Raw genomic sequence first — 23,766 nt, 5'->3', positions numbered from 1 at the left:
TTCTTGGGGCTGGGAGAGCTGTAGGACTGTGGAGGCAGCTGTCTCCCAGTCCTGAGCATATGGTGAGAGTTGCAGATGCCCCCCGCCAGGGGACTTAGCCAGGCAGCAGTACCATGTACAGTACTGTGCAGTAGCTACTGAATGGTTAATCTACAAGTAGTAGCCAACAGTCCATGTATGTGTAGATGGTGACATTTTACTGCTCAGTAGAATTAGTCTACTTCTCAGTAAAATGTGTTATGTAGACTGGGTGTGTCTATACAAGACTCATTACTGCACCATTGCCTAATTTACTGCACAGTAAGCATGCACATTTACATATGCATGCACTTACTGTGCAGTAAATTCCCTTAATCACACTTAAATTTGCTAGCTGCAAATGCATGTAGCAAATTTAAGCGTGATTGGTAACTGCATAGTAATGGATGTGTACTTGTGACCTAGCACTAAATTTGTTGCTGCATCTGCCCAGCCACTAAGGAGCCAGCCTGAGGCCAGCCCCAGGGTTAGTGGCCGGGAGCTTCTCCTACTGTAGCCCCTGCCTGCAGGCTATAAAAGCCAGCAACTATTTTATGCCTGAGGGCACTGCAGGCCCTGTGTGGCCCCCTGGGCAGGCCATAGCTCTGCTGTGCCTGCCTTCTACCACCCCAGTGATGCTGCTGAGCCTCTGGCTGCAGATTGTGGATGCTCACTGGGGGACTTTTGGCTGAGCCTGTGACCACTGGCTGCAGCTTGCTGCAGTGTCTGGGTAGGCCTGCCAGCCCCCAGGGCCACCTGCAGCCAACTCAGTGCAGTAGGGTCAGCACCACCTCCCTCCTGCACACCCCCAGCAGCTTGACCTCCACCTGCAGGTGCTGCAGGGCATAGCCTCAGCTGCATGGCTCCCAGTCCTGTGCCAGCCCCTGCACTGGGACACACTGTGAACTGTGAAGGCAATAAAGTGTAGCCCGGGTACACCGGGGGATGTGTGCCCTGTCCTCCTATGACAGTGGTAGTTGTCAGGCAGGGTACTCAGGAAGGGGTCAGCTACTAAAGCAGATTCCTCCCCTCCATAGAGCTAGGCTGAAACCAAATACTTAACTATGTACAATTTATTACAAGAATAAATACAGACACTTAATATAAAACATAGAATATTTACAAGGCTTAACATATAATACTATATATAATATTCCACAATTCACATATAATACCAAATATGAACCAAATAACTTACAACCTATACAATACAGTTAACACATAAGGATAGTAACCTGTATAACCCAAGTAAATTAACAATAATATTTCTTTAAACCTCCAGAAATAACCATACTAATATACACCTTGAGGCATTAAAACACATAAACCATATAAAAACCCCTTAAAGAATATCCCTAGCTATATAGCTCTTAACACAATGACAACCTCAAAATAGGGAGTGCACTCAGCACCTCCCCAAGGGGTTTCCATGAAGCCCCTCCCCTTTAGGGTCCTGGGATGTGGGCACACCCCTCCTGCAATGGAGGGTGGAGGTGGCAGACCCTCCTCACCTGTGTCAGCTTTCCCTGCGGGGCCCGCTTCCCCAGTAACTCACACTTCCTCTCTGGAGAAGTCAAGGCTTATCCCCTGGTGGCCAATCCCACAAGACCCTCTTCCCAGCAGTGCCTTTGGCTCTCCTCATCAGCCCGGTGCCCTGCACTGGTCACCCAGGGCTCGCTCTCTCTTGTGGGAGCCAAGCCCTTGCAGACTCCAACTCTCCGGTCTCACCCTGGGCGTTCTTTCCTTTCCTGGGCCCTGCTTTGGCTACTGGGGCTCTTTTCGGTAAAGGTGGAACTGCACTGAGAGGCTCCAGTCACTTGGCCGGGGCTAACTTGAGCAGCTGTAAGCCGCTTCCAAGGTGGTTCTCCGTGCACTGACCTGGGTGAGGCCTGAGCAGCCATGAGCTACTCCCAGGGCCAGCTCTCCATGTGCCAATTTGTGCACCGCTGAAGCTCAAACGGGGTCCTGAGGATGGCTGTCTCTGACGCTCCTCTGCCCTCACTGTCCCTCATTGTCTTTCCCAATGTACCGAGCAAGCTCCCCTTTTATACTCTTCAGGGGCTCCACCTCGAAGTTCTCTGGACCTGGATGGTGCAGTTCCAATTTGGGTCCAGCTGCTCCTTGCCCCCTCCCTTTGGAAAAGGGCAGGGCATTACCTTGTGCTGCCTCTGGATTGGTGAGCAGGCTCCACCAATCAAACAGCAAACCCTCAAGCCTGGGACTCAACCCCAGCCCTGAAAGGGTAATCCTGCTACAAAAGATTTCTTGTTTGGACATGGCATGTGTGGGGTAATGGGAGTAGTGGGTCTGTGGGTGGCGGGGCAGACCGGCTAGAAGGGCGAGTGCTCCATGAGGTGGTCTACTAGAGCCTCACCCTTGGTGTCCTGGCCCCTGCTGGCAGGTGCATGGCTCGCCTGGGTCCTCACTGCCACCACAGCTCGTGCTTCCACTGCCATGTTGCCTCTGTCCACCACACCTTCTCTGCCCAGGCCTCACAGAACAACTCTCCCTGAGCCTTGTATTTATCATGTAGCACACAGGCTACATGAATTACTGGGGGGAGATTGTGGGCAGTGAGGGAGTGCCAGTGGCCCTTGAGGTGGCTGAAGGTGCACTCAGCGAGGGTATGGGTTCATCCCAGGTACTGATTAAAGTGGGCCTGGCAGGGGGTCTAGGTGGCCAGTGTAGGGCCTCATCAGCTAGGGCAGGAGCAGGTCCCCAGGGTCCCCAGTGAGCAGGGGTGGGAGGACAATGGTGCCCAGCTGTAGATCCTCCACTTCCAGTGCAGTGGACCTGCTCTCCACCAGCACAGCTAGTCTGGAGTTTCTGAACACGAGGGTATTGTACGTGCTACCCACCCACTGGCACTCACATCTATGAAGGTGCCCTAGTGGTCTACAAGTGTCTGCAGGACCACAGAGTGGAAACCCCTGCAACTATAGTAAGGCCAATCTCCGTAGGGTGGGTAGGTCACCAAGATGTGGGTGATGTCCAGGGCTCCAATACAGTGGGGGAACCCCAGTGCATGGAACTCTGCCACCACTGCTTAGAGGTCATGGACACAGAGGACAGTGTCCACCAACATGTCCTGGAAGGCACCACACACCTCCAGGATGGCATCCTCAGCAGTGGCCTTGTCCATGCCAAACAAGTGCCCCACATAGTGCAGGCTGGCAGGTGTGGCCACCTTGAGCAGTGCCAGGGCCAGGTGGGTGTTGATGGGGAGGGCTGGGTTCCTGGCACTCCAGGTGGGGCCAGAACTGGTGGATCAGGTCCATGAAGATGGCCCTGGTCATCTGAAAGTGTGCACCAAAAGGTGTCTACCAGCTTATTATCCGAGTTCTGCTGCACTCTGGGCTGGAGCAGTGAGCCCAGACGTGGTGGGGCTGGAGGCCTGGGAGGGCGATGGCAGTCCTGGCAGTGACCTCCTGGAGACCCTCGTTGGCATTACTGGTGACAGAAGCTGCATGGTGGCAGGAGCCCTGGGAGGGTGCATGGCAGGTAGGCAGGTGGTCGCTGCATGTGAGGGACCCAGGCGGGATGAGACAGCTGTGGGTCAGGCAACCATGAGAGCAGCTGGCAAGCAGGATTGGGGAGCCTTGTTCCTCACTGCCAGGGCCAGGGGCCGGGGCAACCATAGCATAGAGTCACAGTGGGCACAAACACAGTTGCTGTGTGTTGCCTCTGTGCATGCCATGCTGCTTCTCTCAGCACAGGAACTGGATGCCCAGACAGCAAAGAGTGGGGCTAGGTTTTAAAGACAGCTGCCAAGTGCTAGTGGCTGGGGCTGGCTTCAAACATGGCTGCCAAGTGCAGGCAGCTGGGGCAGGGGCTGGAGTTCCCTCTGGTGGCCACAGGGGAATATGGCAGGGCTGAAGGAACCTGGCAGCAAATTTTCTGCCCAGTCACTGCATGTGTAGACACCTAGCCAAAACTGCTTACTGCACAGTAAATTTAGTTGCAACCTAAGGCATGTGTAGACATGCCCACTGTGTATTACTCTTAGGTTGATCAATAAACAGTTACTATACTTCCTGGTTTGTCTATGAAAGCAGAAAGACAGTAACAGTAGTAATGTTGTAAAGAGAAATATTTTAACAAGTTGCAGATTGAAAATTAAAATTTAAGGTAGAAGAAAATGGCAGATACCTTAATGCAGATAATTTTTCTGTGAATTAATTTCTGTTAACATTTTAACAGTAGATTCAAAGGTAGAAAGCTTGGGGGGAATTTGAAGCAAGTAATGTGTTTTATATAATAACAATTGTACTGAAAAAGAGCAGCTATTACTGAATCTTACAGTTAAATTGCTCTGGTTTTCAGTGCAAGTTTGTTAGAAAACAGTGGAGAAGAAATACAAGCAACTGCTAAAAAAAAGTGTGAGATGAAGCTTGGTTTGGCTCTCATGAGTGTTTTTTGACTAGTAAGTAACACGTTTGTGGTGGGGGGGATGAGTCCTGCTCAATATTTTCTATATAGTGCAATATCTCTAGAGTTTTATAGTGATAGCTAAAGAAAGAGAACAGAACATACAAGATCAGAAAGCCCAGAGCTGTAGCCAGGTAATACCCACCAAGGCAGCTGAAAGAAAGAAATATCGGTTGCCTTTCTACATCTCTCTCCCTTCCACCCACCTACCTCCTCTTTCTGATTTTTGTCAACCCTGCACACACATTTTTTTTTAAGGTTATTTCCATTGGTTTAACTTGTAAACCAGGTGTTTGTTTTTCATGTCATTTTCACCAGGATAGATTAGATTGGGGCATGGTTGTTCAGCCCACCCTGGGGAATGCCTGGCTACACGCACTGTGGCGCATGGCAGGTTATCCTGGGTGGGGTGGGAAGGCTGGGGCCAGCGCTGGGCTGGCTTCAGTTGGTTAAGCTCTGGCTTAGGGCAGTGCACATTGCCGCCACATGCAACACTCCACTTCTGTTTTTCAGTGGGTTTTTTGACCCCTGGATATCCCTTGCAATTCTGCATACAGCACAGCTGTGCTCATCAGGACATGGCCACTGAGTCCAGATGTTCAGTGCCTCAATGGTTGTAGCTTCTGCCAAAGAGCAGCAGATCAGAGCTGCTGCTGACTGCCTAATGCTTCAGCAAGGATGCATTTCTGTGAGGGTGATGTTCTTTAGCCTTTTGCCAACTAAGGAGTACCCACAAGGCCAGGTCTAGGGTTTTGAGGCTCCCTATACTTGCCTTGTTTTGTAGAGTACAACATTGGTATTTTATAGGAGCTACCCTGCCACAAGTAGTTCCACCACATTGCTAACAGGCCCTCCAGTCAGCTACACTGTACAGTCATACCCAGGACTGAGTCTTTTATGTACACTTCGACTAAGTGAGCACAATGCATCCCTGCTATAACTTGGTTAATCCTATAGGAGCCATACCACCAATCAACTGGTCCAAGATGTTAAGCACAGCAGGCCAAATTCTAGGCTGATCTATGCATGCCTTAAAAGAACTGCCGAGAAGGGAGTTACTTAGGTGAAATAGTTCACCTAGATTCTGGTACCAGCTCACGCCCCTGAGAAAGCAGCTTCAAAGGTCTTCCCTTAGCAGAACTGCACTTGGAACCAGCTGAGGTCTCCCATTGGCTCCCAGTCACAGAACATAATCCACTTGCCTGTGCACAGATGTCTCTGACCCAGCAATGACCATTACTTATGTTCCAGTTCTCCTGTGCTCTTAGCACTGTTTCTGACCCAAGTAATCTGTCATGAGGACTGTGGTTTGGGAAGAGAACGTGTAAGTTACTGTGCTCTTGCAGCCCGCAGCTATAAAAACATTATGGGCACATCTACACATGCATTAATGTGCTTTTACTAATGCACATAAAATTTAGTATGCTCAATTTGAGGTACTAAATAAATGTACATTAGGCTGTGCTAACGTGCAGTAGCACAAGCGCACGCTTCTTCAGTGACAATGCACATTCTAATGCCTATTCTACTGAGCATTAGTATATTATCACAGTTTTTTACCTGCCACTTTAATGCACAGTAGAATAGGCTACTGTGTGTTAAAGCACACATGTAGATGCACCCTGTAGGTCATAAGTAGCTCTTTATTTCTCAGTGGATGCATCTCATTTACTGCATAAGCACTTCCTGAGAGCACATCTACATACGTTCCTGCCAGGAGTAAATTTGCTCCCAGTGGGAACAGTTCAGAGCAGGGATACTCCTGCCCTGGTCTGCTACCATACAGCAGCCAATGGGAGCTCTAGGCTTCCCTGGGTGTTAGTCCCAGGCTGGCAGGTGTTACTGGGGTCAGGCCTGGACTTTGGGGAGTTGTGGGAACTGTCCTGCCTCTGGGGCAGCTGCCTCCCACTCTGCACCCATCAGCTGCCTGCTGTCCAACCCCAGCACTGATCTTGAAGTAGGAGCTAGGACAATTTCCCTGCCCCTACCGCAGTCAGCTGTTGGCCCTGGCTCTGATCTCTGAGCTGGGGTCCAGGAGCTACCTGCTGCAGGGGCAGGGGACTTGTCAGGTAGTAGCAAACTGCATTAGCCTACTTTAATATGCAGTAGATGCTGCACATGGTTATATAGTGACACTTTACTGGGTGTGTCTACACGTTCATTAATGCACCATAGTTACTACGCATTAAGTTTAGTATTTGGATAACCAAGTACTGAATCAATGCGCAGTAACTCGTGCTATTGAACAGTAGTGCCAGCGCATGGTTTTTTCCAGATGTTAACTGCACAATAGCTTAATACTACTGTGCAATAGCGTATTAGCATGGTTTTTACCTGGCAAACTATTGGACAGTGTTGTTAGGCTACTGCGCAACTAGCATCTCTTGTAGACATACCCAATATTGTCTTAAGTGCTGGAGGGCAGGATTTTTATATAAATCAAAACAGGGATTAGAACACATGTTTTGGAGTTGGATTTTAAAGCATGTGTAGGCTAATCCAAATGTGCAGATAAAACTGCACTTTCAAAATGGTTTCATTTACTGCACAGTAAATTAGGCTACTGTACAGTTATCTAGTACCTGTAAGGTACTAAATGAACTGTACAGGGGCCATGTCTATATGAGACACTGATGTGTATGCAAGTACTAAATGACTGCACAGTAACCTGAGTTACTGCAGAGTAGTACCAACAGCTTTTAGGTGACACTGAAGTGCATTAGCTCGTTACTACCATGCAATAGCAACACATCATGTTTCATGCTAGGTGATGCCTCTGTGCAGTAGTAACAAGCTCCTATACAGTAACACTTCCATAGACACTAATCAGAAGCAAATTTGTTCCTGCTCAGCCTAGGCAGCAGGGGGCGACAGGGAACAGGGAGCTCTCTGCCCCCTGTCCTGCTTCCCAGCTCCCTGCATGGAGCTGGCAGCTCCAGAAGGTAAGAGGGACCTGGGAACCCAGCCCTCACCCACCCCCTGGAGCAGCTTCTGTGCAGTATTTTACTGTGCAGTAAGTCTACTGCAAATTAATAGCATGTGTAGACACATTCAGTAGGAATTAATTAGTCCAAAACTGCTAGCAGACTGGGCTTTAAATTAGTAGTGTTTAAATTGGCTCTCAGCCATTATGTCACTTGTTCACAAATAAACTGAAAATCAAATAATATTCTCAAAACGATTTTTCTCCAGGGTTTAATTTTAGGCCCAAATTAGAACATTTGAGTCTGCTTAATATCAACTTATTTACTGTAAAATCTCACAAAATGGAAAAGCTTTCATTTGTTCCAGACTCTATTATAGTAATTCAGTAACAATGTGCCCACTGACTATCAATTGACATTAGATAATTTCATAATTTAAGTAAATTAAAAACATGCTTTGTTTTGCACAAACAGAACTGGATGTCAGTCAAGGCTTGAGCTGTGAGAGACTTCACTTGTTCCATTATATTAGTTCTGGCTCCATTGTTAAGATAGTTGAGTGTCCACCTGTAGCAGGAAGCAAGTCTTATTGTTATGCATGAAGGGTGCATGAGATCCTTCCCAAAACTCCTAGCCACTTCCTCTCTGGATGACATCCTGGCACTTTGACGTCAAGGGGAACTTTTGACATGCATCTAGTTAATTTACAGTTAGAATTTACAAATATATTACATAATTAATTGGAGTGAATAGGTCCTTAGGAGATACAAGCTTGTCAAAGACCAGATGAGAGTAAATTTTAGACAGGTTTCCATGCTGTATGTTTCTACTGGTGAACTTTTACAATGCTAATTTTAAACAGAGGGAAGGAATTTCCACAAAGACACAGTGCTTAGGACAAGCCTAAATAGGCAATGCACTTTGGCTTATGAGCTGACCTGTAGTAAGTCTGGAGGCTATATGCAAAATTCAGCAGAGGAACTTTGTATGCTATAGCCAATGATGCAGAGACACAGGTGTGGAGTAGTTGTCCATACGCTGTGCGAGCTGTCCCAGTCGCACATTACTGACCCCTGCTTTCTGCTTATCCAGTTTGTTTTCTCTTAAAAGCTATGGAATAATAAAATATGATATGGGAAGCATGATATCACCTGTAGCCTTCTCGTGCAAACTCCAGGCACAGCAAACTTGGCTGCAGCATCCATTTAGAGTAAAGCCTATTACTCCAGTGCACTGATGTGTGTGTAGTTTCGCTTCCTTCTTGAAAGGCATTGATTTCAGTGGAAGTTAAGGACACCCAACAGTAGGATCAGGCCTTATGCCAGGTTGGACAAGCTATTTAATCATGTGGTGCCTTACTTTACCTGCATGGGTAGGGTGGGGTCCAGCAGTTCAGTAAATATGTGCTTCTAAACTACTTTAGATGCTCACATGGAGGCTGCCACAGATTGGCTGTAAGAACAAGTTGTTCTTGTTGTTAGAACTTTATAAACACATTTGATGAAAGCCCTATCTTTTGCATGGTGATTAGGCCTGTGCGAAGCGGCTAGTATTTGCTTCAGTTTCAGGTTCAGCCAGGCCAGGCCCAAACCCTACCCTTTTCCCAGCCCAGCAATGGCTGCCCTACCTGCCCACCCCAGCTCCTGCACCTGGGGGAACCCTCCCTTTAAATCTCTCCCCCAAAAACACTATGTGGCGGTTGGGCGGTGAGCAGCGCCTACCTGCAGGCGACTTTTTTGCAGGGGGTGCACCCGCCATGCTCAGGAGGTGCACGTGCACCCCCTACGCATTGTCCCTGCAACTGTATTCCCACCTCTGATCAAAAGAAAGCATTCTACCCTCCCAGGTAGAGAGTCTGGACAAAACACTGTAGATTTCAAGGACAAAAACTAATGTTTAGTAGTGTGAATGGAGCTTGATGACCAAGAGTTCCTGCCACAAAAACAGATTTAAAACACCACTGAATATGAAATCTCTTTATTTGTGGTCACCACTACCACCCAGATATAAATTAGAGAGAGCATTGGGTAACTTTCACATGTTCAACTTAGATTGATAAAAGAGAAATCAACTAGATTTTTTCCAATGGAACCATGTGATAATACTGACTTACATTATCTGAACACCGTGGAACATATCTAACCACCAGAATGCCCACGCCTTGGAGTTCCTTTGTGAATCTGACTTTCTTCTAGCTTCTTTATGGCACAAACTTATGCTGTTGCCCCCTCTGCCCTGGGGTGGATTTTGCCCAGGAAGCACAGCACGAGGAGTCTGGATCTTTCAGATTTCATTAAACAATTAAAGTGGTGGCTAGTTTAAAAATCATGTCTGAGCACTAGTGCTGTGAAGAAACTTTAGCAAAAATAATCTTAATGTTTTCTTTTAATCCAAACTTTTCACCAGGGATCTTTTTAACCACTTCTCAACCTTTTCTGCACAATCAAGCCTTGCCATGGATAACTTGTTTCAGAGCTGTCTAGTTAATGATTAGCTATAAAATTAGATGCAAACCACTTCAGTTAATTTATAGGCAATTCTGATATTGTTTTTTCATTCTTGCAAATGACATATTTTATAACAGCTTTATAATCACTGGAGCATTCTTTTTACATGGCAGTGCAGCACTTGGTCTATTAACTGACCAGGTATGCAGTTTTGTGACTGCCTCAGTCATTGCTGGTTAATTAGGTAACATAATTTATCTTGTCTGGATGAAATTAGCAGGTCACAGTATTATCCCATTATAGTTTAATCTAAGAAAATGCTTGCCCTGAAAACAACAGGAAAAAAGTGGCAATCTTTACCCTGAAACTAATCATTTAATTTCCAGGTTTTCAAGTAATAGTTCTGCTGTTTCATTGAAAGAAATCTTTTTTGGATTTTTTTTTCTGTAGAGGTCACTTGTAGTTTATGAAATATGTACTTTAAGATTCATGCCCACAACTTTTTTGCAGAATGACTGGAATAGTCATTCTGTTATTTTAAAAAATGTTGATTGTAATTACCCCGCAGTGGTAAGTTCATATTTAGTATACATGTCAGTGTCTTGTTTTGGCTGAGTATCCGAATGGTGGATTTCAATAAAAAGAACATAGATAAGGGCTCCAATTACTCCTCCCATCATAGGTGCAACTATAGGAACCCACCACCAGTTATTTCCAGCCCTGTAAGAAACAAACAAGAATTATTTTTTTATATCCAATGCTGTCAACTTTTCAGTAGCTGAGTAACAAATACCATATGTTAATATTGACTCTGTTGTAGTATTACTTTAGGTAGAGTGCTTACCGCCATGGGGTATTTATACCATATCTCACCGTGATAAAAGTTTACTAATGCCTAATGTTTTTTGGTCATGCTTCTTATAGTTCCTATCCAAACTATGTCCACAGTTTTCTTAGAAAAGGTCACCCTAGCTATTTTCCTGTAGGAGATTGGAAAATGATTCCTTTTCTAGAAAAGCTGAGTATTGTTAATCTGTACTGAAATTCAGTGTGATATGCATTGCATTGCAGCATAACATGATGTTGCCAACTGGCCATTTATGTATGTTCAGTTGTGATAAATGTAGAGTTATGTCCAAACAACTGGCCTACCCATGTGAATATGACTTTGTAGCATCGGCGCCTATATCTGAATATATGTAGGTATAGATCCTATATAAATAATTTTTTACTTGAGGAAGTATTACACTAAACTTTAAATAATTTTCCCTGAGTGTAATAAAATGTGTTTGCCTAGAAACATACTTATTTGACTACAATGGTCAAGACTCAAGTTTCATAAAGTAATTTATTGTGTAATTTACTGTGGCGTTCTTTCACTAGTAGTTAAAAGACAACATAGTTTCATAGGCTAATGCTGGCTCTTTCCTAAAATTTAGTATCCTGTTAGCAAGCTTGGTAGACCCAAGGGTGAAATACTGGCTCCAAGGAGGTCCAAGGACATTTCTGTAACTGACACCAGGCCAGGCGTTCACTTGAAGTGTATAGATGTTTGTTTGGAGGGGAGGGGCTCTAAAGACACCACTGCATTGCCAAAAAATATAAAAACAATCAACAGCAGTAATAATATGCATGGGCCAGAGATGCAAGCAATTTGTTCTCCATGTCTAAAACTTCTACAATCATTGACAGCTACATTGCACTAGTTTCAGAGTTTTGGCAATATGTTCAATATGCTAGTGCATAAAGGTGTTTGGACTCCAACATGATATATTAATTGAAGATGTGATTCTTGAGCAAAAACCACCCACCTCAGTTTCACATATATTGGAGATGGAGAGAGAATGTAATTTTTTTCCCAATTCCGAAAGGGCAAACTCATTTGAGAAGGAAACATCACAGAGAGCAGCTAGGGGATTATTACAGAGCAATGGCTCTATATGAATAATCACTTAGTCCTCAGCCATAAACATTTATGTGGAAGTTAATGTTTTGCCATGGCACAAATACAGAATATTGCAAGTTTGGCAATGCCTAATTTATGATATTATTATTAAGTTTTTTAAATTCAAAGATGCCTCAATCTTTATGCTGCAGTTTGGAGTTTTTCCTTTGGAGAGTTAAGTCCTTGACATTTTCATCCTGAGTTTGCAGGACTGTTGATTGCTCAGCTCTGAGCATCTGGGACTCTAGTTTGCTGTGACAAGTTCTGTGCCACTGCCAGCCTGTATTTTGTTGATCTGCATATGCAAGTGTGTGGTGGGGAGGGGAGGTGAAGGTGGATTTATTTATATCTGTGAAGATAGGGTCATTGTGAATCCTATATTTATCTTTTGTATACCACTGGCCCTCATTTCAGTAGTTATCTGGAAGCTTAGCATTCTCCCTCTTGCTAGGAGGGTTAGTGAGACGCTTCCAGCAAGGCTGATACCAAAGCTAAACTGAGATCAAGACGTTTCTGCAGAACAGCTTGCTGTGACCTTCTGAAATAGAGGCAAGTACTCTTTGGCTAAGTACAGACAGTCAAAAAGCCCAAGGCTGAATTGATCCAGTCTCTGCAGGTTAGTTTAAGCTGCAGAGATTGAACCAATAAGCAAAAGAACAGACATTCACTTTTGATGCAGGGAATGCAGCCACATGCCTGCAGTGGCTCAAGCCAGAAGCTAGGGGCACTAGAGCATGCCTGTCAGCCACTGTCAAAGGGAAGGAAAGAGAGAAGCCCTCCAAGGCTTTCCACTCCACTCCCTGCTCAAACAGAAGCGGTTTGGCCAGAGCTAGCTGGAGGCTCTGCCTGGGGGCAGGGAGGCACCTGCCAGGCTGAGGAGGGTGTGGGGGTGGGGAGGAAAGGTAGTGGTACTGAATTCATAAAAGTTTGAACAAGAATAGTTCTTTCTCTGAAGTTAGCATTAAACACAGCTCAGCTATGTGTTCATTTTCTCTTCCTGCTGCCCCTGAAGTCACTGGGATTTGCAGTCCACAATCACAACAGCAAGACTCTGCAGGGTTACTCATCACTTCCTGCTTCCAGGTGCCTCTGGGATTTGGAGTCCACAGTTATAGCCAGCTGTAAGCTTAGCAGGGCAGGGCAGCGCTGTACTCAGGGGAAAGGGAGTTTAACCCCCCTCCCTGGCCCCAGACCCCAGCTGGGGTTTGCCTGGGGGGGGCGGGGGGCAGTGGGTCAGCCAGTGAGGCTAGTGAGCCAGCCCTTACTGCTCCAGCTAGGGAGCAGAGGGTCAGGGCCAGCCCTGCTCTCTGGAGCAGACAGCACAGCCCAGCCCAGGGCTGCAAAGCATGCTTGGATGCTGGGGGGACTCTGATTTAATTTGAACCAGGAAGGGGCCTTGGACAGAAGTTTCATAAGCTGGGTTGACCTAAATCAGTTAAGTCTGATACTGCATTTAACCAGGTTTATCTTAAACCAGTTTCAGGCATTTTGAAATTGGTTTGTGTACACTGAACTTCTGTTATGTTATGGTTTAAACCAGTTTCTGATCACTTAAACTGGTTTATGTGTAACTTCTGTCCCTAGCCTTTGTGACAGGCCTGAGCTGTACTGAGGCGCACTCAGTTTTCTTATTGCCCAACACCTAGCACTTCTGCCAAATCAGTAGGAAATCATCCAATGTTTTGGCATAATTAAGTGTTTTTTCTGATATTATATTACTTACTGGCCACATCCTGCTTGATTTTATCCATATAACTCAAGTTTCCAGAGCAGAAGAATAAAAGCAAAGGAAACCACCTGTAGCCCCTTATCACAGATTCCCTCCATGGAAGGGAATGTACATTGGATACAGGACTGAGAAAAATGGTTTCTCATTTTTGTTTACTTTTGTCCCTGTTACAAGGAGGGTGCATTATAGGTATTAGAGCCAATGTATTTAGTCTTTTGGGGACAATGGTCAAATGGCACAAGATAATAAAGTCCCCAGCTTTATTTCTCCCTAAGAGCTTGTGTAGGGAATTAGGGTGCTATAACTAATATGCATTAATTGCTTAATTGCTGCATGTAAAAGATAATCTGACTTTAGACCAAATCCTAACGTGCTGTAAAATCACCTCTCTGCAATGGATGCACAGGGTAAGGTATGGGGGTGGTTAAGCAGAAAAACTGGGGTAGCACTAATTGGGACAAAAAATATTAAGCAAAATCCTGTGAAGGTGTTTAAAATGCCTATGGAGGTCCATGTTTAAACACAGAGAATATTACACTTATTGGTGCCAGTTAGCTACTGTATGCTATACTCTACAGCGATACTCTCAGCTTTGAGAACTAGTTCATTAAAAAAGGAGAGCAAAGTAGTTCCAGGTGCCACACCTTCCCCTCCATCCCCCTTTTAGGGTTTCTCATCAAATTTTACTCTTTGTAAATGCTTTTTCTCTTCCTATTGATATACTCAGCCTCCAGTTTCTTTCAGATATTATCACCTTATGTAGGCTTTGAAACTATGACAGAACCATTTCAAACTGTAGTGTCTTGAATGTGTGTACGCGCTCACATTGCTGGGTCACTAGTATTCCTTCCCACTCTGATTTACAGAAAGTATTAATTTAGACTTTGTTTTCTTTTTTTTACTTTCTGAAAAGTAGTAGAATTGCACTGGAATGCATATCCAGATTATTCCAAGTCTGTGCTATCAAAGCTGACATAGCATTGATCCAGAATCAACTTCAAATTTTTTTTTTCCAGCAAAGAAGAACCTTGCTACCAGGTGCAAGTTACCGTGGAACCCCTCTCCCTGCTGATGCAGTCTAGCCTGGCTCCGTAGACCCCTGCCAGCCTGGCCCCTGTGCTCCTGCTGCCCCACTGACACTGGCATAGTCCCCATGTTCCTGCCCAGCTGTCACTGTGCTCCTACATGTCCACTCATTTCCACTTGCCCCCCACCTGCTGCTGCTGCCATTCTCTGGCACCACATGACTCCTAGCTGCATGGCTATGACCGCAGGACTCAGCAGGAACTGGCCCAGCCCTGAAGATTGGGGTGATCACCTGTGGTCCTCCCCTCCCCCCCCCTTTATCTGAGTTTCCTCTCTCTGGCACAGGGAAGCAGGAATAGCCCCATGGTTCCAGGTCGGAGGGCTCTGGCAGGCAGAGGTTTCCAAGTGGGGGTGGGGAGACTGGAGTGGGGCGGGGAAGGGCCAGGCAGGCCTTGCTGGTGGGTTGCTTAGTCCTGCTGCTGGCTTGCCCTGGGTCCTACTGCCCCCAGCTCCTGTCATCTTTGACAGGCAGCCAGGAGCAGATAAATATTCATTTTCTACATATTTTAGGTGCCCCGTAGGCTAGATAGAATGGCTTGGCAGGCCAAATCTGGCTTCCGGGCCATACTTTGCTGCCCTGGTGTAGAGTGAAGTTGGGCTGTTCCTAACAATTTTTAGGTTTTAATGGTATAAACTGGCTAGTTTTAATGGTTTAAATTCAAAAGATGTTGCTTCACATTTTAAATATGAAATAAAAATATTTTAAGTGTTTTAAACTAACAAAGCTGATACAAAGATTTCTTTGTGGACAAGAACTTATTTTAGTTTTTTGGCTTTCCCCAAAATGGAAGTTATCTTTAGTCAGAGCTGTTTGGTAAAAGCATCATCAAAAGTAGACATGTTAACAGCAGAGAAGATAAATACTCAGCCAGTACCAATAGTCTTCAAACAGGAAAAAATGATAATGGATAAAGCTCCAGTGAGGATCTGGTATGGCTGGATCTGTTGCAACTAACCACCAGATGTCACTCTGAGTACACATTATAGCTCTAATACCCCAATGTACATTAAATAAATTCAGAAGTAGTTTCATGGGAGATAAAGCTACAGATATAATCTATGAAGGAAGAGCATCAGTTTGTGCAGAACTTTCTGTTGACTTCTAAGTAAACACTAATGTCAGCTAAAAAACCCAACAAATACTGGTCTAGCTAGTCAGCATTTACTATGGGTACTCATCATAAAAGAATGCATTGTAAGCAGGGGTGAAAACGCTTAATTTCTTTTATTTACTTTCAGGTCTTGGAATAAAATATTAATCTTTAGCACCATCCTGATGGATGCCTTTTATGTTTGCCTGATTGCCAGGCTGTTAATCAGCTATAAATTTTTCTGCTTGTATCTGAATCTCTGGCTGCATCCACATGAGTCACTGACTGCACAGTTGTTACTGCACAGTCATTTAGTACTTGCATGCAAGTTACTGAGTTACTGTGCAGTGGCATCACCAAATGGCTTTTAGGTGATGCCGACTACTCAGTAGCTCATTACTATTGTGCAGTAGTGTTGCGTCATACTCTGAGCCACACAGTGCTATTGCACAGCAGTAAGGTGCTACTGCCCAGTCAGTGTCTCATGTAGACATGGCCTCTGGCTCTTCTTTCTCACTGTAACTAGAACTGTTACCAGAAACCTTGTTTCTGCTTGTTTAACCTACTTGTTAGGACCTCTGTTTCCTTTTGTTAGGAGGCCAAACCCTGAAAATGTTTAATGATGACTGAGACGGTTTGACTTGGTGACACCGCACACTTATCGCACAAGTCAGGATGGACACTACATGTAACTCCTGGAACCATCTGTATCGAAAATGCACAGTGGAAACCCCCCACTCTCCTCTTGTGTGGCATTCTGGATGGCTTGAGCACGCACTTTTAACAGGGGTCCTTGACACTAACAGACAAATCTAGTGGGGGCTAAAAAAACTTGCTAGGATCTCTTTTTATTCACAAGAACTTTACTGCCACTAGACCCTGACAGGTCCCTATAGGCAGCAAGTCTGTCTGAGCTGTTTCACTTTGTGAAAAATACAATTATATATCAATTGGATTGGAATAAGAATGATTTAGTGACCAACTAGACAATTAGTCACTCACCTGGGAGGCCTACAATCCTGTCCCTGCTCCAATCCCCTCAGCATTTCTTACTGGTGACTTCAAGTGCCCCCTCCACTCAGCTACTGGTTTCTGTGAATTCCAGTCTTTATGTGCCTAAGTCCCTCGTGCATTGTACTGGGGAGCCTGGGCACCTTACTCAGGGCTGTGAATTCTACCGTGGTGCAGAGCAGAGCACCTATAGTTTAGCTACTGATGCTGTTGAGTGCTACAGTTCTTATGTCTGGCTAGTAAATATAGCCTATAGTGTGGAGTATACCTGGGAAAAAAGAATTAAGGCAACAAGCTGTACACTAACTGGTTACACTTCATCAAGTAATTGGTCACTTCAGCCTCCTGGATTCAAAAAATCATGGACTAGATATAGATGTTGGATTTATGATACATTGTAACCTGCCTGACATCTGACTCCCCAGGTACCTTTCCAGTATTTACCTGCTACATTTATCACCCCCCCACCTCCACTCCCCCCTCAACCTGTCTCTCACCCACTGACTCCTCAGTTTACATCTTCACTGGCTGCCTTTCTTGCCTACTTACCAGCCTCTGGCTGCTTTACTATTCATTCCATCCAGGAAGAGCACGTACCAACCACAGATGCTTCCTCAGCCTGATGAAGGGTATTTAAATCTGAAAGCTTGCTAAGAAGAATTTTTCCAACTATTTGAGTTGGTCTAATAAAATATATCAGATTTACCCAAAGAACCTTGTCTGCCAATTGGTTACACTAAAAATCACATATTTCTTAGTTCTTCAGTGATGTATCCAAGGCTTTAGGCCAGCTGTATAACACAGTTAACATCTGCATTTGGATTTGTAACTATGTAGTAAATGGGTAAGAGAACAATCATGTTGTAACAGTCATGTAGCAACTCTCTAGACTTATTTATAATTGTAGTGTATATGAGGACCGAGAGGATGATTTCCTGCATAATTTATATCTGTCCAAAAATTCTCAATGTACCCCCGCCCCCCCACCACCCCTGTCCCTGGTAGTAAGATTATTGCAACAATGTAATGTTCCCTATATTAAATGTTGTTTTTATGGCTGGAACCAGACATGCAGGCACATGTGGTTTGTGGTGCTGTAAACCTCTTTGCAGCACCACAAACTGTATGTGTTGCAAGTTAACTGAGCATGGCACTGCTAATTTGCAGCACCAGGACAAAATTTACTACCAGGATTTCCTGGCAGCAAAAAAACCAACAAAGCCCTGAAAAAAAATGTGGCACAAAGCATGCCAAAGTGGCATGCACTGGGATAAACACAGAGACAGAGGAGCAGGCAGCACGGTGGAGCTCCTGTCTAAGGCATCCTGTACCCCAGCCAACATCTCTCTGCTGGCTGAGGCTCAGTGTGCCTTGAGATAGGGAAGCAGGCAACCCTGGGCTAGCTGCTCCCATCTCCCTTAGCGCAGAGGCTGTATTGCAGATCCCCCATACTGAGGCACGTGGAGCCCCTGTCTTGAGGCAGAGACTGGCTGGGTGGCACACAGGTGCCTCAGTGCAGGAGGTCTGCAGCATGCAGAGGTGGGAGCAGGCAGCCTTGGGCTGCCTGCTTCCCCATCTCCATGTGCTGCCCACTGGCTGGGTGGAGCACAGAGTGCCTCAGAGCAGGGACTGCCTGCCAGCTAGTCCCTCACTAGTCCCTGTGCCCTAGCCAGCTCTTCCTGCAGCACATGGAGGTGCATGCACAAGGGCAGGGGCATGCACTATGGCACAAAGTAGCCGCACAAATGTGTACTGCTCCTATTTGTGCTGCTTCAGACACACACCCCTGCTCATGTGAACATAGCCTATGGTGTTGATTTACTTCCAACCTGGTCATAAATCACAAACTAAAAAATAAAAAGATCCCAAATAGGTAGCTGATATTCTTTTTATAATCTGTTTATAGGAAATTTCTGATTTTACATAGGCCAGAAAGACTCCCAAACCTTTCCAGCAAAATGGCCTATTTATAATCCAAAGTTTGCTTTGTTTGTGCATACTGTCACATGCACAGTTACAGACTAGGGAAGACTGACAAAGCTGCCATTCTTCAGACAAGGATCTGAAGGTCACAGTACCATAAGCTAACAGCATGCTCTTGTCGCAAAAGAACCAATAGCATACTCAGCAATACAGGAGTATTGCTTGCAAATCAATTGAAGTGACATTCCGTTTTGGTTCCTGCACTTTAGGCAGGATTTGGACAATTTAGAGTCCAACAGAGTAACAAGTGATTGGAGGGGAGGAGGGGGAGAATTGAAGGCTGAAAGAACTAGAATTATTTCCTATGGAAAAGAGGGTTGAGGTGGGATTTGATAACAGTCTTGAAATACCGGAGGGGCAGTTGTAAAGAGAATGGTGATAGACTAATCTGTGGCTGAAGGGGACAGGGAGCAATGCTCTTCAATTGCAGCAAGGGAAATTTAGATTGGATGGGATGGCGTAGATAAGTCTGCCTGATCCTAGCCTGAAAAGGGGGCTGGACTAGATGACTTCTTGAGGTCCTTTCCAACACCCTTACTTTTTCCCTATAATTCTAAGATGCCCCTTACAAACATTTCCTGCTCCAGTCAACCAGAGGATCTTCCTCCTAAAAACTGGTTTGAAGACAACATATGACTCTGTCTACATTCTGTGTGTTTACGAAGTGGCTCCTGGAACTAGATATGCATAAAATGTCTGCCTTTGCTGTGTGCCTAGGTCTAGTTGTGCACTTAGCTTGCATTGAGCAAAGGAAGTATCAGTACTGCGCCAGTGAAGCTCAGTTTGCCATATTTCTGCATGACCAGAATTAGACTCAAATATAGACATATATATCTAAGACAGTATGATGTGTCTCTGGCTTTTGAAGCATCCATTACTCCACTAACTGGTAACTTTACAGCAATTGTGGTGGTTTCTGAAAGTTTCTGTGACAGAAGAAAGCAATTTCTTTATGATATGTTCAGAGATATCTGGAACCATAGTTTGGGAGGGTCTGCTTAAAACTGAGTGACTTGAGAAAATTCAAATTTTCATTGCGGAAAATCCTCTTTAGTGCCGGGACTCAATGTGCTACCTCAGCACACTTCAATCTTTAAGTGTAGGAGTCATTCCTATTGACTTTGGGACTACATATGTGAAGTACAACAAATACTGAATGACCCAGCTCAATCAGCAGAACAAATCTAGGCAAGAATATGCACGTGCCACTCAAGCACAGTTACTTACGTAAATACTTCTATTCCCCATCCTGCTATTAATGTGAAGAGCCTTGGGCCTAGGTCCCTGGCTGGGTTCATGGCACAGCCACTGTTCATTGCCAAGGAGCAAGTAAGTGCCAAGATAAGAAGTCCAACTGCAATTGGTTCCAAGCCCTTGGGTACTCCTATGTTTTTGGCGTCGAAAATGGCAAATACGCCCAAAAGAAGAAAAGCTGTTGACATCACCTGCCCAATGGAAAGACAATATTTATTACTAGCCAGATTTGCAATGATAATTTAAAAAATGTCCAAGGGGTCTAATAGGACAGATTGGATTTTCCCCAAAGTTTGGAGTATTTTTTGGATTTAGTGTTCAGATTCAGCTCATGTAATATAGGGGGCAGCAACCTTTTAGGAGCAGCAGCTGAAATAACACAGCACCATCTGAAAGCAGAACATTGCTTGTGTGACCCAGCTGCTATTGCTGCTTCTCTTGCCACTGTTGTTCCCCCATCTCCCTTCCTGCCCCTCCCCCCCGCCCCCAAACCACCAAAATGGACCACGGTGCCTGTGACTCTGCTGCAGAATTGCTGCCAATATCCCAGGCTGGATGAAATTGCCTGGTTGGCCAGATCTGGCCTGAAGGCCATAAGCTACTGACCCCTGCATTACCAGAAAGGGGCCACAATTTGAAGGTTTGGATGTGTAGGCATCACAGTAGTGGAAGTTCTAACTGAACAGAAAGAAAAAGATTAATATTAGAAATGTTATAGTGGAGTAACTCATTGACTGCAGCCTCAGTATTCTGGGGCAGGGAGAAAGGAAGAGTCCAAATCTTCTCCAGTAGATGTCTGAGGTTTAGACTATGCACCACTTTTGTACCAATTTAACAATTTTGGTATGGTGTTTTCTTAGTGAGATTGTTTTAAGGTGGTTCAACCTGAACTATGGACACAGACATCTAAAGATATCTTTTACAGGGGTGGCCTGTTTTGCTAAATTTGAACATTTAATATATAAATGTGAATAAATATATGCATAAATGTGAATAACGGATAAATATGAACATTTTTGTCTTGGGATAATGTCCACAAACTAAAAGGAATGCTAAAGTATAGAAGTTAGGAAATGCCAGACTTAAGATTCCTGGAGCAACCTCAGTTTGACCCTAATAGGCATGTGCCCCGTGATGCAGTCTGTAAGAGCGGGTCAGAAAAACTTTAACAGAAGCCTTTGCTGTTTGAAAGTGTAGTTCTATCAACATCAAAATACTTTGTGAAATAGTGTCAACTTTGCTAGTATTTCCTTTTGGAGAAAAAATGGAAAGTGGGGGGGGAGCGCAGGAGGAAAAAGGGAGAGTCTTTACCACATTCTGTTTTGACATATTTTGAATTAAACATTTAGATTTTTCTTTTTGACATGAATTTTTGTTTCATAATTTTTGAATTTTAGATTTTTCTTAATATTGTAAATGATAGTGTAGAAACAACACAAACATTTCTATCAACCCCAAACAAAATTTAGGATGTTTTCTCACAGAATTTTAGTTTTATTCCACTTCCGTAGGAACCTAAATATCAAAAACTTGACATCCTTCATAAAAAAATTCTGTGCTTCACAGTGGGTGTGTCTACATGAGACACTAGCTTGCCATAGTGATGAGCAACAGCAACATAGCTCAGCACTACAGCAAAGTAGCATCGGAGGGCACAAGCCATGACGCCGATGCTACTGCACAGTACCAATGAGCTATTTTGCTGTAAATAATTGCTATGGCAACATAGCATCTAAAAATAACCGTGCCACCGGGACTTGCTTTAGCAAGTACTAAATGTTATTATTGCGCAGTCAGGGGCAGGTGTAGATATGCCTATAATGTTTAATTTAATTACTTAATCATGTTCTGTTTATGTCTCAACAGGCCTGGGGAGAATAGGTAACATTTTAGAGATAAACAGCAGATAAGAGTAATAGAGATCTGCACCAGCTGAGTATCTTTAACATGTAGTACCACAGTATTAGAGACTTCTAACAAGTATAGCAATAAGAACAGCAGTTATAATAACAGTTGTTGCTGAAAATGCAAGCAAAATGCTTAAAAATTACACATCTGAATTAAATATAACTTCTAAAAATACCCTTGTGTTTTCATTACTATAATATATATTAATATATGACCAAAAGATGCACACTAATAGTTTTCTATTGGTGAGTTCATGTTTTTTCTGTATATTTTGTTTCTGTAGTCAAGATGCCAAATGTACTTACTTGCTCAACAAATCCATTTATCAGTGACAGATGTGGAGCTGGATATGTTGCAAAAATATGTGCAGTTGCATTGGGTCCTGTGACTGCAAGCTCTCCATCACTGTACTGCATAAGTGCATCTACAGAAAACATAGCCATTGCCAATTATATTACTTACAAATGTTACATGTGTTAGTACAAGAGCATATTTTATGAATCGCACGTGTTGTCATTAGAAAGCTATTGGACTGTGTTTTATTTGAGGAGTATAATTGATGGTTGTTAAGAGATGCGTCATATCTATTTCCTGTAGTATTAAGGTGCTGTCGTACGTGTCCTGTTTCATATATTCCAGCTTTCAAATTGGGGCTTATGTTTTCCTTCTTTCTTTATAACTGATTCTGAACACATGTGTATTGTTCCAGGCCCAGCACAATGTCTTTCAGTAGCATTCTCATTTTACCATTGTAATGCCATTCCAAATGCCAGCTGCCAGGAATTAATGCCACTGTTGTGCAACGCAGTAAAGGAACTCTCCTGAACTATCTGCTGTCTTAAAAGGATTTGAATTCCCTGCTCTGGCAATCAGTTCAAGTAAAACACTTACACAAAGATTTCTTCTGATACCTGAATATCTGCTGTTTCTCCAGAATAGCCATTCTCTCACTAAAGAGCTCAGCTTGTTGGAGAGGCCAAAGTAGCCTTGAGCAGGTTCCTGCATTTTTAACTTATTACCCTCAACTTCTCTAATTTAATTTTATAAATTCTTTTCAAAGTTTCATTGCTTTCCAAAATCATAGCCTCTCTTTTAAAAAGAAAAAAGAAAAAAAAGCATTTCCTCTTTCCTACTTGTCCAGCCTGTGACAGTAGATTCAGTTAAATTCCCTCTCATTACTTTATCAGCACATAAGATCTTGGCATCTAGTATTGTTCTCTATTGAGTAGCAGTCTTTTAGATGCTTAAATTTGTGATACCCCTCAGGGGCCAGATTACCACAATATGCTGAGCACCTGCTACATGAAAACCAGGCTCATGCAGGAATCTCAGGACAAGCAATTGGAATCACTGCCCCATTCTGAAAAGCTTCACTGAAGAGGCAATATCGTTTCAAGTGGGTAAACTTTATTTTCACCCAGCATCAAAGGGTGGAATCGTAGGGGTAGGCAGTCAGGATTAGGAGGACTGCAAGGAGTTAGGGATTCATTATGGCTAGGGACAGAAGTTACACATAAACTGGTTTAAGTGATCGGTAACTGGTTTAAACCTGTAGCAGAACATAAGTTCAGTGCACATAAATCAGTTTCAAAATGGCCAAAATTGGTTTAAAATAAACCTGATTGAATGTAGTATCAGACTTAACTGATTAGTCAAACTGGTTTATGGAATTTCTGTCCCAGACCCTTTCCTGGTTTAAGTTAAATCAGAGTCCCCCAGCATCCCAGCATGCTTTTCAGCCCTGGGCTGGGCTGTCTCCTTCAGAGAGCAAGACTGGTCCCATCCCTCTCCTCCCTAGCCAGAGCTCTGGCTGGCTGAGAAGGAAGTGGAGACTGCAGCCAGGAGACAGCGGCGTCTTCCTGGCTTCCCGCTGCCCCCTCCCCTCTTGCTACTCACTGCTGAAATGGGGATCCCCCTTCTTTCCCATAGCATGGACCCCTGC

General features: G+C 44.3%; 1 protein-coding gene across 3 annotated transcripts in view; it reads right to left on the bottom strand.

Annotated features, from left to right (window-relative positions):
- Positions 1–9,331: 9,331 nt before the first annotated feature.
- AQP9 (aquaporin 9) overlaps positions 9,332–23,766 on the bottom strand; it is a 49,859-nt gene continuing 35,424 nt past the window's right edge. For all 3 annotated transcript variants that reach the window (XM_090028976.1, XM_090028974.1, XM_090028975.1), the window contains 3 exons: positions 22,130–22,248; positions 19,890–20,107; positions 9,332–10,537 (listed from right to left, as the gene is read on the bottom strand). In XM_090028976.1, coding sequence (XP_089885102.1) covers positions 10,375–10,537; positions 19,890–20,107; positions 22,130–22,248 — 500 coding nt within the window. In that variant the 3' untranslated portion in view covers positions 9,332–10,374. The remainder of the gene's footprint in view (positions 10,538–19,889; positions 20,108–22,129; positions 22,249–23,766) is intronic.

Source organism: Crocodylus siamensis, chromosome 15, assembly GCF_052110815.1.
Source record: "Crocodylus siamensis isolate JL-2025a chromosome 15, ASM5211081v1, whole genome shotgun sequence".
NCBI lineage: Eukaryota > Metazoa > Chordata > Crocodylia > Crocodylidae > Crocodylus > Crocodylus siamensis.
The sequence above is the reverse complement of the archived record's forward strand: the minus strand, read 5'-3'. Positions and strand labels throughout refer to the sequence as shown.